Source organism: Lates calcarifer, linkage group LG5 (assembly GCF_001640805.2).
Source record: "Lates calcarifer isolate ASB-BC8 linkage group LG5, TLL_Latcal_v3, whole genome shotgun sequence".
Lineage (NCBI taxonomy): Eukaryota > Metazoa > Chordata > Actinopteri > Centropomidae > Lates > Lates calcarifer.
In genome coordinates this window covers 27911484-27926980 of record NC_066837.1, presented here as the reverse complement: position 1 = coordinate 27926980, position 15497 = coordinate 27911484, and the positions used below count along the sequence as shown (strand labels likewise).

Below are 15497 nucleotides of genomic sequence, written 5' to 3'. Positions count from 1 at the left end.
CAACTCTACGCTAAAACCAGACAGACGCTGACTAGCAATAGAAAGCAACAGCCTCATTCCTCTGTGCATTAGATAAACAAGCTTTATTACAGGTGGCAACAGTTTGTTGTCTGTTGGATCCAGGTGCCAACTCTCAAAGATCCTTCAATTATCAGATGTAACAACATACTGTACCGTATTGAATACCATTTGGCAGATATTTCTGGAAACCTTGTGGCTGTTGCAATTAACTGTAACAATAATGTAATACGGTTTAATTTACTTTTTGTTAAACTTTTGAGACAAATATCCACTCAAGTCAGCAGACTGTCAGCAATATCAGTTACACAGCAAATTCTAAGATGGCTAAGTTTAGCTAAAGATTAGCTACCACAAACAGCTGCTCATACCAGACCATGCAAGGCTGTGGCAGCATAACCCCTGAATCTATATACAATTTCTATATACAGTTTCAACTTGTCATTTTAGGAAGAAGATTGTGTTATTTCTTTTTTCAAAGGTTACATAGTGTCACTTTCAGTTCAACAAACAGCAGTTCCAAGACCACTAAAGGTCCACTTACTCATTTGCTCTGAAGCTTTCAACCATATCACTGGTTACTTTTTGATTGTTGTTGAGACTGTGTCAGGGAGATGTTGATTACTCATCTGACAAGATATTAGAAACATATTTCAATATAATGCAGTATAATATACCATCACCACCACAAAGACAGTATCATAGAAATGTATCAACACACAAAGTAAGTCTCAATAAAAATATAACACAAGATAGGATTAAGAATGTTGTATTACACACTACACTTGTTCCTACACTGTGTAGCGTATATAGTATATAGTGTGTACCTTTATATTGGGGCCCTGGTGGGGAGTGAATGCATTAGGCTTGAGGTTTTAGTGATTTCTATTATTCATTGACTAATCAAATGGATTGTTATCAATACTTTAACATTTGTCTATCTTCTCTTTTCTCAGCAAGACAATGAGAAGGTACTGTACTTTCTGTTACAGTGGAACCTCCATCTTCATAGAAAACACCTATAAAAGAACATGGGCATTAATAATTCATTGATGTCCATAACCACTCACACTCTCAGTTATAAGGCAGACTTAAATTTGTAACATACCCGTCAAGCAGTCCAAACAACTCTTACGGTGTCATTAAAATTTCAAAGGCTGCTCAGCATGGAAGCTGTAAGAGACAATTACTGTGTTTGATAGAAATGTAATGTGGTTTCCATTCAAAGAAAGTAAGAGCAAACCTTGAAAATGACTTGAGGAATGATTTATGATGATTTATTTAGGGCACTTTTCAAGCAGAGTTCCACACCAGACACTATGGACAGTCAGAAGTTCAGTCACGTACAGCAGCTGCTGGAGTATTTTCCGCAGCTTGAGAGGGGTATTAACAGAAAATAGAAATCCAAAATCATGAGCATCTATCTCCTGCCGCCATCAATGAAAGATGCTTACACAATCTGTTTGGTAATGGGGGGATGTTTAAGCAGGTTATTACCATTAAAATCCAAATGGAAATAAAGAAGCAGACCTGATTGTAAAATGCAGCGTGGACCCATTTTACAGCCACTTTCAATCTCTCATAGATAAACCAGTAGATCACTTTAATTAGACAATGTGTTAATTGACTGCAGGTCCTGCGGTGTGATGTGTCAACATTAGTCTCCATCAATGACAACCTCCTCCAGGCACGACACAATTCACTCTGACTGAGAATGAGACAAGATACTGAGAATGATTGAGGATGTGTCTATGTTCTGTGTTTGTATGTTCATGTCTTTTTCTTAAAATGTGTGTGTGTGTGTGTGCGAGTCTGCACCTGTCAAACAAGTGTGTCTCTGAATTCCTGCAAATTTGTGCATCTGTGACCTTGTGAATTCATATCAATGCATGGAATGGACAGTGTCTGCTGAAGGAAGACACACAGGAAGAGAAAGAGAAAAAACAAACAGATGCTGAGGCATAGAGAGAGAGAAACACAGTGTGCGACCGCTTCACTGTGGTCTGACATTATTACGTACTCATCGCCTGGCCGCTCTCTCCTGCTTGCCCGTGTTTGGGAAATGGCAAGGGACATCAACATTACAAGGTATCGCACTTGGCTCTGAAAAAAAAGGTGGATAAGGTCAAGATACACTGTGCCTCTGGGACTTGAAAGTCCCAGACTCAAAGCTCAATATTCCTTAAGTCAATCCATAGATGTTCAAACTGTGCACAGTAAGAGGAAGACAGTGGGAAGAAGACACACCACCCTGTTAGGTGGTAACCCAGATGAGGAAAAGGCATTGAGCGGAATAGAAATGAAACTAAATTAAACCTGACACTAGGGTGTATCAATGTAATTAACACACATATACTCACACACAGACTTCTCTTCCTCACACTCTTTTACTCACACAGATAATGTCACCACCCTTGTAGTGCCGAACAGGATCGGTAGCCAAGCGTATGATTATACTCAACTCTCCAAAGTTGTAGCGAGGTGACTTCCGTCAGTGCCTCAGCCACCGTGGCAATCATACAGGAAACATAATGAGGCCATTAGGTTTGGCGAATGCAGCGTTAAAGCCTCTCATCCGACTGCCTTGGTTTCTACTAAACATGTGCTCATAACTTCAAAGCTTTTAGCGGCTTGATGTGATCTGAGATCCACAGCGTGCTGCTGCAGCAGGTGCAATGCATCCTGATTGGATGGTTTCCTGAATGGTTTCCTTAATGTGGTGGCGTTTCTGTGCCGAGTGCTGAGGAGAGTTTAAGCATTATGTGACACTTTTAAGTGCATCCAGTGACCTTTAACCAGAATAATAAAATGTAGCCTAAAATTGTGCTGACCTAGTTAACTTCAGGTAAAAGGAAAGAGCTGGATTTTTGTGTATGCAGTCATAAGGATCAGATGACAGTCAGGTGACAGCAGTATGTGTTGATCTGATATTTTATACTTGACTGTTTTTTTTTCTGGTGAGATTACAAATGCTGGTTTTTATTCTGCATGACCAAAATCTGTGTTACCCTTTCAGGTACCCAGAAATAAAATGTGACCTACTATACCTTATGTGATTCTACACATTGAAATCAAAAGCTTAGGCACACACTGTAAGCGTTAAGTGGTATAACATGCTTTTAAAACCACACTCCATGGAATCCGTAGGTCAAGAGTGAGCCACAGCCCAACCCCAACTGTTCAGGAACTGCAGCCAAGAGTTTAGCTCTAGAGGCCAGTCAAGACAGATTCTCCATTCATGTTTTGTGGCACATGGCTTCTTGCCATGAGATCATACTTCTACTGCAAAAAAAAAGAGGGACAGAAAAAACTAATTTGTAGACACTAATTAGAGGAGGAGGGTGGGAGGGAGAGGTGATCAAGGAATAAGGGAGATAAGGCCCGGTGGAGGAGCCACATTATTTATGATATTCTAGTTTTTTCCCCTCTGTCTTCCACCAGAGCAGGGGGCCACCAGGGTGGCAGTAGAGGGATGAAAATAAACAACTTTATAATGTATTACCATCAGTAATTTAGGCTGAGGGGTGAGATGGGTTGATGGAAAGTGAGCAAGAACAAGAACCGCCTCTACATCCTAAATCATGTCCCCTCACTGCAGAGACTGTGGTTGGGAATGCTGCACACTGCTCTGTCCTTATTGGTGGGTCTCTGAGCTCTTTCTACACTATGAATGGTGCATATAATGACCCTAACATGCAAATAGCAGGCAGTCAGGCTGGTGAGGTATTCAACAACAACATTTTTGAAGGATTTCAGATTCTGTCCGAACAGGAATTGATTAAATAATTCTGTTCAACCTCGTGCAAAAATGTGGATATTGTCTTTGTCCTGTTACTGCCTGAACACGTGTGTGTATGTGTGTTTGCTGCATGACATTTTTGTCTTCAAATGCTGCTCATGAGAGTCTGTATCTGTTCCTCTGGTTGTCAAGAGGGATTTGGGTGTTTCAAACACACACAGTCAGCTCCATTGATGACTTGCCAGATATGAGTGACCTGTCTCTGCATGAGTTCTCAAGACTTTAAAGACCACTGTCTTATGCTAATTTTCCCCAAACTCCCAACGGATGGAGAACAACAAAGAGAGCGCCATGTGCCATGGTATATGAAAAAACATCAAGGCATGAAAAAACGTGGCATTCATCAGCCAAAACGCTGATACTCTGTCTTGTGCTACTGACTAAATTCGCTGATATTGTATGGTCACAGACTTCTTAAAAGAACATATTCATTGTGATTATGCTGCTGGGAGGAAATCTCAAGGTTCCCTAAGAAGAGATTAATGTTTCAAGATCACACTTAAAAAAAGCACTGCTCGAGCTATCCATTTTGTATTCAAGCTGTCAGTCACAATGCCATTATGCTTATGAATGCTGAGGGTGGGGGGTTACACAGACTCAAAATACTTCAGGAAAGGACTTGTCACTTTGCTGTAGGGATGCTTCATTGGAATTATGCCCACGAATATGATAAATGACAGTTAGTCTCAACACTGCTACCTCTACATTCCTAGTTAATATCTAAGGTTAAGCTTTCGACATAACCTGCATAAGCCTGAGGCGGAGACATGAAGACACATACAACGACAGGCAGAGAAAGGTAAGGAGCGGGGGCAGAGAGAACAAGCTGGACAGGTACAGAGACACAGTGAGAGTGCATTAGCCTTGTGTACACGCCTCAGAGGACACACCACCACCTCCAGGGAACCCACAGCAGCGTCAAGTCCTCCCAGAGGTAGTAACAGTACAAGACACGGCTGACCAATCTGGCTGAAATAAGACTGAGAGAAAGTCTCTAGACCAAAGAGGTTGTGAATTTATGGTCGATGCAGGGGCCAGTCAACCATACAGCATACCAGCCAGCCAACTGAGATTTATTTAAATTTATATTTTAGTAGCATTTAGTCCAGAGGAATTTAAATGATTGAGCAGATAGTGATTTTGATATTGATACTGGCTAAAGGTCAATGGAACAGGGCACATGATTGCCATCCAGCCAATCAGTTTGACAATCCTTCAAGATCAGTCATTTTCTACCAAAATAAAATGTCATAGTACCAATAAGTCCTCCAACCTAAAGGACAAAACGAGTCATATATATTTTAGATCTACCATGTGTAAGGTCATCATTTGGTTAAGGTTAACCAATTAAAATTACTTGGTTAAGGATAGGACACATTGTGGTCTTGTTTAAATGAAGAACTGCTTGGTCAAGGTTAATGAAAGACTGGTGAAAAGAAACTAATGATGACTGTTGACTGATGATTCAAACAGGCTTTGGTTAAAGTTAGAGAATGATCATGGTCATAGTAAAAAGAACCAAATCTTCAAGTTTAGGGAAAAATTGTGCTCAAAATTAAGAGAAATCAATGTTATTTGCAGTCAAGATGCAGTCAGGTAGTGTCATCTGGTGTCTGATCTGAACACCAGAAAGTGCCACTTGGTCATGGTTAGAGAATGATCAAGGTTATGGTTAAAAAGAACCACTGGTCAAAGGTGTGATTGTTGTCAATAACGTTGTTAAGGTTCAGGTAAGATTATGGTCATGGTAAAAATAATCAGGTTAGGAAAAGTGTGTGGTCATGTTTAGAAGAAACCAATGTTGGCTTTTGTCAGGAAATGAAATACAGTGATGTCAAAATCAGACAACAGGCCACTACTTGGTGAAGGTAAGAATGATCATGATCATGGCGTATTTATGTAATGTCTATCTAATGGCTGACAGTGTCAGGACAGACGGAGAACACAGGGAGAGTGAAAATGATATGATAACTATATTATTGTGGTTTTTTTTTTGTTTGTTTGGTTGTTTTTTTTGTCTTAGCCACAAGACGATAGGATGCCTTAAGTGGTTTTAAGGATACAACTAAACAACCGGTGTTGTTATTTATTTGGTGAGGACACTCTGTAGTACAGATAAAAAATCTGGGAGCCCACAAAGAGTAAAATGGGCACTAAATAGACATTCAAGGTTAAGGTGGCTGAAGTAAGCTGGTCATCCACCCAACCAGTTTGTCAACCCGTTAGCCAACCACTTACTCTCACTCCAATTTAACTGCTGCAGTTAAATTAGAGGACTTCAAACTCAATCTGCCTGCCCTACCACCATATTCATCACCAGAAGCACCATTGGCCAATGAAGATTAAGTAGAAGATCTCTGCTCTTCAGGATGCTCTTGAGGCCAGGCCTGATGTCCCTTGTTTTTTGCCCAAAAAGAAGAAAAGACTTTGAATTAGAAGCCTCAGTCGTCAAGATAATTATTAAAGATTTAAAGCTGAGGGGCAGTGGCACACAATAACCTCCTCACCCTTTCCATCCAGTGCACACTCATGCAGTTACACACACATGCACGCACTCACAAACATGTTCCCCTCACAGTGCCTCAGTCTTCACTGCGGGTTAAAAAACAAGTTCATGCACCGTGTCATAATCAACTCAGACAAGACTGAATATGTGGGATTATTATTTTTTTTTCAAATGGAAAAAAGAGAGTGGAGCAGCCACAACAACAAATTAAGCTTGTGAAACCACAAAGAAGAGCCCATCGGCTCCCTGTAAGCTTACATGTTTGTGTAAATGACTTTGATTCATTTTGTCTCATTATTCTCTTCCTATGAGGGCCCTCTTTTATAAGAGGGGCAGGATTTTCATCCATTTCATATGGAGAATGGGCTTGAATGCGGTCTGTGTCATTTTAGAGACCAGTAAGTGGTACTGTGAGAACTATTTCCTGCTGTTGTAAAGATTTACCAATGATATGGCAGCAGGTTGCCCCTGTCTTTGACCTGTACAGTAATGCTGTCCTCTTAAAAGAACTGCATGTTGCCCTCCTACACCCACAGAGCAAGAGAACATATTATGGCTCTGATTTGGAAATTAATCTCAAATTGAGCATCTAGCATTCTTTAAGCATTTTTGGAAGACATTGTTTGGAGTAACAAAAAGAAGATATTTTCCTCCAGTTTCTATATTTTATGCCTGTGATGTCACACTACAGTTTACTGTAGCATTTAAACCCTGAGTCCCTGTCATTAGGGACCATTGTTTCAGGGAGGCACACATCTCCTCCTTTCATGATAATGCAGATGGAGTAAGACTGAATCTCCAAAAACTGAACACCCCCCTTTGGAAAGTCCGTGGTAATGCATCCCGGGCTGTCACCTTTTTATTTGCAATATAAAAACAATATCACACGTCTGTGGCGTAAATATGTCCTATAAAGTCAACAAACCCTCATTCATTTGGTTTATTAGGTGATCACTTCAGCCAAGTGAACGCTTAAAAAACTACAGGGGAGAAATTCATAATCTAAAGAATTTAAGGGTTTATTGGAGATTAAGAAATAATTTATGACTCCCTCCTTCCCCAGTCAATTAATTTGGATGAAAAACCTCGCATCGGTAAGGAGGAATGAATCATGCATTAGCATATCCCCAATTCGCTGCAAATAAATCATAAATATTTTTCACACTAAGACTATAAATCACGACAAACTAAATATTAAATTCAAATTGCACGACTCTCAGACCATGCACTGACAGAGAAAAGTAAAAAAAAAAAAAAAAAAGGTTCGGATAATATCGCAAAACTGCGAAAGAAATGCTGTAACACAGTGGGGGTTCGCGCGTAATTGGTGAGAGTCAAAGGTCGCGGTCGAATACAATTCACAAACGCTGCACAAGTCTGGCATTTAGGGAACAGTGTGCGTCGGTGCGCATCTGTAGCTTCCAGTGCACCTGTTAACAGTGAACCACAACTCAGCGGCACGACAGAGCACAAAGTCCCTGCTCTGTGCGCCACGGAGTTCATTCACCCAGCTGCTGAAAATACCCCACTCTTTAGAAAGAGTTTGTGTAAAATATGGAGCCGCAAAAGCCAAAAAGCAGCTGAATTTAAATATACATATATATATATATTATAAACCATGGTTACTTACGCTGCTGTTTTGTCCTGACCAGTAGACCACCGCGTGGTTATGCGCAGAGTCCCCAGTCAGAGCGAAAGTGCTGCTAGTGAGCTTGGGCTCTTCCTGCCGGGTATTTCCTCTCCCTTCGTCCCTGTTCCATCTGAACTCGGACCTGCCCTGCTTCTGTCCGTCTAACAACGAGCCACGATCCTCCGGAGCACCCGCATCCACGCCAGTCCGACCGGTCCACCTGCCCTCACTGAACTCGGCAAACTCAGGACCGCTCCTCTTCGCTCTCCGGAGCGCAGCATCCTCTCTTTCCTCAACATTGCCGCGGTGACTTTCTTCACTGGACCCTGGTGTATGTTCCGTTGTGCTGACTCCATCCAAACTGACATCTTGGGGGAACAGGGGAACATCCTCGATAGAATCGCCTGTCTCGTGGTCGTCGTCCACTCCAATATTTTGGTCGGTAGCCCCGACTTCCTTAAACTCTAGGGTGCTCGGTTCCTCTGTCGGGTCAGTGCGCATCCCCAGCCGTAATTTCTCCAGGTGAAGTTGAACTGGCGACGGGCAACATGCGCAAGTTATCTCCGCCTTGGCATTTTGCAGAGTAAGAGCGGCTATCATCACCCAGATACCCACAGATAAGTGCAGTCCTGGGCAGAAGCCAGCCCAAGTCTCCATCGCTGACAGAGATTTGGGGAGAGTGAAGGACCGTTAAAGACCTTATCCGACACCTCAACTCTTTTCTCTCAGGGTCGATATGGAATAACTGGCGCCTCGATAGCCCGTCTGGTTGTTTGGGGGGGGAGGAGAGAAAAGTGCTCTTCAGCGAAACTGTTCACGTCCAAGGATCTTTGGTCGGGAAAGCCACCACACAGGAGGGAGGAGCTGTATCGCAGCCAGCTGCCGAGTGTGCGCCCGGAAGAAAGAGAGAGAGAGAGAGAGAGAGAGAGAGAGAGGGAGAGAGAGAGAGAGAGAGAGACGCTGTCCGTGGTGCTGACTCTTCTCCCGTTCTCTGTGTCTGAAGTTTGTGCATGGCACATTTCTTATCAAAAATCGTTATAATAAATATATTGTATTGTTCTAATAGTTCTTCTATGCAATTTTGTAATAGCAGGTTTGCAGTTGGCTTTGCTGAATCGTTTCCAGTGTCAGTAATATTACCCTAGGTCTACCCGATGAGGGAATCAGTTGAAATAATCCGTCGACCTAATGAAGTTAAAGCACACACACGCGCGCACACATACACACAGCTTGGGCAGAAGTGGAACAGCCACCGGTGATTGGTGAATCATTATTACAAACATAGCACTAAAACCATGGATGTAGGAATGAGTCACTGTACTATCAATAAAAAATATATGAAAAATATTCTTAAAAAATGTCCCCCAAAAAACTCTGACTGATATAATCATTTGAACAAATACAATGGAATAAAATCACATATATCATTCCGATTTATTCTTTATCTATTGTGGCAATATTTAGTTTTGGCCAAATGAAATAAAATAAACTTTTTATATCATGCCGGCATTACAAAATGTATACGGAGTCATATCTGTATGTATGCATTATATTTTGCATGTGCACTTAATCATATCCAGGCCGTCTTGCTGTTAAATGCTACACGTAAACAAAAAATATATTTACTTTTAGAAGGCACCTAAGCTTTTTGGGGTTAGTCATTTTCAATGGAGTGCATAAGATGGCTCAATCAGTTCGAGTTAAGAATAAATCTTTCAGCATGGTGTCACACCTGGTTGAGAACACCATTAAAATGGTTAACTTTGCTGCCATTGGCCTGAACTCAACATAGGGACACCTTTATCTAATGATAATAATGATTACAATAACAACAATGATAACAAGACAACAGCAACAATAATCATCATAATAATAATCATGATAATTTGGTCCCTTAAAATATCCTGTATTTACTAATGTACAGCCCTCCAGCCAGAAACCAGCAGCCTCCACTGGTCAATTATCATATCAGTCGCTTCTGTCACTGTGGTACAGGCTGCCGATGTCTCCCTCTCGCACCAAACTCAACCTAATGTGAAGAATGAAGCAGAGGCAGCCTTCGTGGTGAGGAGACCAGGTCAGTCAGTCTGACGGTATGGGGAAAAAAAAGCCCGGAGGGGCAGAACACTCACTGATGGATTGGGAAGAATTGGCAGGGAGTTGCACCACTCCTAGGGGGAATATAAGACAGCGCCTAGAGGCACATGAGAGGGAGCGGGAGGGAAGGGGGAGAGAGGGAGCGCTGGGATACTATGCTGCGCTCATCAAGGACTTAGTGCGCGGAAGGAATGGTGATATAAAAGCAGGAAATGTGTGTTTTTGTGAGCGTGTGAGAAAGAGAGAGAAAGAGTGTTTGGGTGTATGAGTAGGTGTTTGAGTGTGTGTGCTTAAGAGCAGCAGGGTTATTCATTAGCGATCTAGCATGTTGTGTCCTTGTCTATCAACTTGACTGCCCACCAATTACCCATCAGGGAATACTCAGGGGACTTGGCCTGAATTTCAACAAATTTCCAGTCATATCAGTGTTAAAAAGACAGTTTTGTGATTTGCAACTGCAGCTGTAGAGCCGCAGGATACACAGCCCTTTGTAAAAAAAAAAAAAAAAAAAAATCAAGTGGAGGGAATAAATGCAGCAATATGAACAGCGTAGTGCGATTCCTTTGTATTTCATAGAGCAGACACATTTCACCCCTGGTCTGGTGGAAATCTCTAATCCTTTACGCCTGACCCACAAGACCATGCTGGTTGGTCTAGGGCCAAGAAGTTTTATTTTTTTCTGGCTACACATAAATAAATCTGAGAGGGAATAATCACCCTTTGGTTGAACTTGTGTCAATGTGTGATGGTCAGAAGTACAGAAGACATGAAGCTACAGTTACTTGTCCCTGCAAAGAAAATATTCCCACACGCCTGCTAAGCTAAGCTAACCAGTTACTGGCTCCAGCTACACATTTAACATACTGACGTAAGAGCTGCATCAGTCTTACTATTGAACTCTCCTCCTGCAAGTGAATAAACTTATTTCCCAAAACATTGAAATATTCCTTTAATGGGTCACAAGCTAAAATGGTTGGGAACCACTGTCCTATATAAGGCAGTGTGCTCCACCCTGGTTACCCTGAGAGGACTATGTCCAAACAGGTCATCACCAAGAAAAACTCTGAGCAACGCAGATCAACACAGAGACGGACTGTTTGCCAGGACTGAGTTATTTCAGAGTGAGACATGTAATGAGATTTTAATGAAAGTGAATGGAACTTCTCATCTCTTGTGATGCTGCCATTCATCAATTACTATGGCTTACTAATGGAGTGGAAATTATTAATCCCTTTTAACAATAAATCAGATGGAATTCCTCAAATCAATCCACATTCAAGTAAGATGTATTTTGTAACTTGGAGGAGCACTGCACCAGAAAGGAGGAGTGTGTTTTATGCCTGATACAGACTGTACCTCGTATGTATCTCATCTTTATATGGAGCTATCTTTACGAAGAGGATGGACTGGTGCTCGGAGACCACCCTTTAACAGGAGGAAGTGTCCTTGAGCAGGACATTTCTCTGTGCCTGACTCCCCTTTGTCCTTCCTGCAGCAAGGCAGCTGAAAACGTTATAGTACTAACGTATAAAGTCTCACATTAAGTTACACTATTACATTAAGAAACAACCTCTGATATGAAGAACTTCACCTGTGAATGTCATATTTTCCAATAACTTTCTGTGATACAAGAGTTTGTGGGTGTTAATGATTGTAAAACCAAGGATGAGTCATTGTATTCACAGTAGATGTAGATAAAAAATACTGATCAAGAGAGTCTTATAATATAATTCTGTTGAAAAGAAAAAAATGTCAAAGTCACTTGCTGGTGGTGACAGGACTGTAGTCTAATCATTTGGAGTTTTAATATTTTATTGTTTGTTAAATTCTCTTTTTCTATATTTTATTCCTAAGCATGAGGGACTGATGCTGTGGCTGTTTTAAAACTTTCTTCAAACTGCCACCAACATTCTAGTGAAGAAACACCAAGCAGCAGGGGCGACCCGATAGCTGAATGCTAGGGCACGTACCACATGGGCCATAGTGCCCTGAGCAGCTAGTCCCCGGCTCAAATCCCGCTCCTGGCCGGACTTTTGCTGCATGTTACTCCCCTGATCTTTATCCACTGTCCTATCCATCCATCTGTTATCTATACCGCTTATCCATTAAGGGCTGCGCGTGGGGCCTGGAGCCCAGCTGTCATTGGGCAAGAGGTACACCTGTATGGATCACCAGTCCATTGCCAACTCATAAAGACAAACAACCACTCACACTCATTTTCACACCTATAGGCAATTAAGAGTCACCAGTTAACCTGCATGTCTTTGGACTGTGGGAGGAAGCTGGAGTACCTGGAGAACCCACGCAGGCACAGGGAGAGCATGTAAACTCCACACAGAAAAGCCTCAGGCTCGAACTGGGGCTCAAACTCAGGACCTTTTTGCTGTGAGGCAACAGTGCTAACCACTGCACCATCGTGCAACCCGTCTGTCCTATCCAATAAAGGCAAAAAGCCCCAAAAAATGATAAAAAAAGAAAGAAACAAAAAAAAAGAGATACCAAGCAGGGAGGGTTATCCAGACCAACAAGTCCAAGGAGTGGATAGTACAATCTTGCTGTGACTTAAGACCAAAACAGACACTGCTAATTAATTAGGGACCACCAGCAGCATCCCAGTGAGACTGGCTGGACTGTCTGAACAGAGAGTTCAAGTCACAGGGTGTTAGTACCTACCACAAGCAATCTAACCACAGCACATAAGATCTCTACTAGTATGCCTTAGAAACAGACCCTTAAAGAGAGGGTGACCAAGGTGGTATCTGTTGGGAGCATCACAATGCTGAAATGGCAGAAAATGCACCTAGAAGAAGACAACATTCACAGCTCCTGAACATCAGACTCAAACCACTTAAAGCATTGACTGGTAAGGGGTCAAAGGTCTGACCAGGAGTCAGTGGACAGCTGGATAAAGATCAATGAGAACACATTGACAAAGACAGATGTTTGCAACCTCAGCCTCCATATTTGACCGTCTGTCCCGAACTTATGAGGAAGTTCCATTTCCTGAAGAAAGTTGTAATAAATTTGTGCATGTACCTAATAAAAATGAGTTTGAAATATTTACACAAAGTGTCTAGATAAGTCTAGATAGCAGAATCAAAAACACTTAAAAAGGCAACAGAATACTCAATTTAATGTATGTTTAAGCTATCCCAGAGTATAATCTTAACAAACATATTGTATCCTTCTTCTGAAACATTAAAATTTTACAACCATAAATCATTCCATCTCTCAGAATGTCACAGTTGTCTCACAAATATATTATCTGTATGATAACTGATGCCAGATTGTGTAAATCTTTTTCCCTGGTAAACTGTCGCTCCTCCACAAACGTCCACACAGAACACATCAGCACAGTCAGCTTTTTAAAAAAAAAAAAAAAAAAATCAGCACCACAAAGCTGACAAAGTGCTGCAAAGCTAACAAAGTGCTTTTGAAGGACAATGACTAAACCAGTTGAGGTTAAATGAGGTGCAAATTGTCTAGCTGTTTAGTGAGTAAATGATGTTTAGTAGCTTTGAGGAATAATGACTTATTATATGAGTATGATCGCATAAAGACAACATGTGTGTTTTTATGGGAGCTATTTCACAGGATTCCAGACTGAGGTTCATTGTGTTGGGCTCTCTTAGGACTGCTGAAGGTAAAAGAAAAAGAGCTGCACGTAGGTGTGTTCACAGTTTCATGGAAAGAGCAAATGTAATCAACGTGTATATACTGCTACAGCCTCCAGGGCAAATAACATTTATTCTTTTGAATTTAAAACTTCAGCTTCTCTCATCCTATTGTTTATTTTGACGTTATTCACTACACATGTATTATTTTAAATTCCATTTGTATGCAACAAAGGTACACAAGCTGTAGACTTTCAGACTGTATCATTGAAGTGTCTCTATACCAGATTCTGTTTTAAAGGGATCTAAAATTATCTGTCCAATAGAATGTGTTCTATGTACTGCAATGGAAAATTGAGGGCAAACAAATGTGGGGTTCCAAACAGTGATATCCACCACTGAAAAGCCCAAGTTCTCATACCCAAACAACAAAAATATGAGAACAGAACAGTTTGCTCCAAAATCATTACAAATCACTGCTACAAAACAGATCTAAATGACGGTTAGTGATTCCACCAAGATGAGTTTCCAAACCAGAAACCATGGCTTATTGGATCCATGCTGTTTTATACAGCTCTGAGCTTGCTATTAGAGACATGAAGGTGGCCTGCAGGCTGCTACGTGCAGTCAAAGCTGGTAAACAGATTATTAATATTAGTATTAGTATTAACATTAGTGTTAGTATTAATATTATTAGTATTATTAATTGCACACAACCTTTTAGCAGATCGTCTAAAATTTGCCACCCCCACATTTCACTGCATAGTGGTCAATTAAAGTTTTTGAAAAAAAAAAACAAAAGAAACATGATGGTGTCCAGAGTTTGTTATGATGAGTATAATGTGACTGTTCAAAAGAACTTTATCATAATTATATATATATATATATAAAAAAAACTATGTATGACTGTAAGGTCTTAAAATAAACCAGAATGTTTACTTGGAGAGACAAATTATGGAAGGCTATTCCATAGCCTTTGTCTCTCATCCAAAACACACATATATATATATATATGCAGGCTGCACACTAATTGTAGGATTTTGTCAGTAGGTGCTCACACGTACTGAATCGATACAGACAGGGACAGAGTAAATACTCCAAAGCCAGGGGAATTAAGCACTGTCAGAAACATGTGACATTTGGATGAGGCTCTTGTGGGTTTCTTGGCACATCAAGCTTAAAGGTCAGGCTATGATAGAGAGTCCTTGGACACGCAATTGTAATTGACCTTCTCCTTTGATAGTAGGTCACAGATTGACATATGCTTCTATAGGGGCCTGGCTTCATTCACTGCTGTACAAATATAATTAGTTAAGTTGCTCTGGGAGTCATTAGGTACAGTAAGTATTAAGCGTAGAGGACAGGGTTCAACAGTGGTGAATGAAGAGAAACAATAGCTTTTTTTCTTTCTTTGTTTACAGCTTTGTGGTGGATTTACTGCCAACAAAAGATCAGAGCTAGAAAATGAGATATTCATCACCTCATAGGTGTTATAAGGTCATGTGTTTTGTGGTCTGCAATCATGTGACTTCTGCTTTTGCTTGCTTTTGCCTCTAAATGTTGATCTCACAAATCATATGACATAGTCAAAATGTATCAGGCTGTAAGTTTCTGGTATGACTTCAGCAAGATGAACACATGCCTTAACTGACACAAATATTTTCCATCAATAAAAGTTTTTCTTTCTCTCTTTAATATAATAACATTAATTATAGCACAGAGACTTCCAACTGTGATTAGCTGAGAGGTGTTATAATGAGTGTAAATATGTAGCTCTCCTATGGCATTGCTATAAGTGTCAGTCTGCTTTATTTACCTTTTTATGTCTGTAAC

The 15497-nt window shown here is 40.9% G+C and overlaps 1 protein-coding gene across 1 annotated transcript in view; it reads right to left on the bottom strand.

Moving 5' to 3' along the window:
• sorcs3a (sortilin related VPS10 domain containing receptor 3a) overlaps positions 1 to 8812 on the bottom strand; it is a 202299-nt gene extending 193487 nt beyond the window's left edge. The window contains 1 exon segment of the mRNA XM_051070891.1: positions 7954 to 8812. Within this exon segment, the coding sequence (XP_050926848.1) occupies positions 7954 to 8610 (657 nt within the window). The 5' untranslated portion in view covers positions 8611 to 8812.
• Positions 8813 to 15497: the final 6685 nt, after the last annotated feature.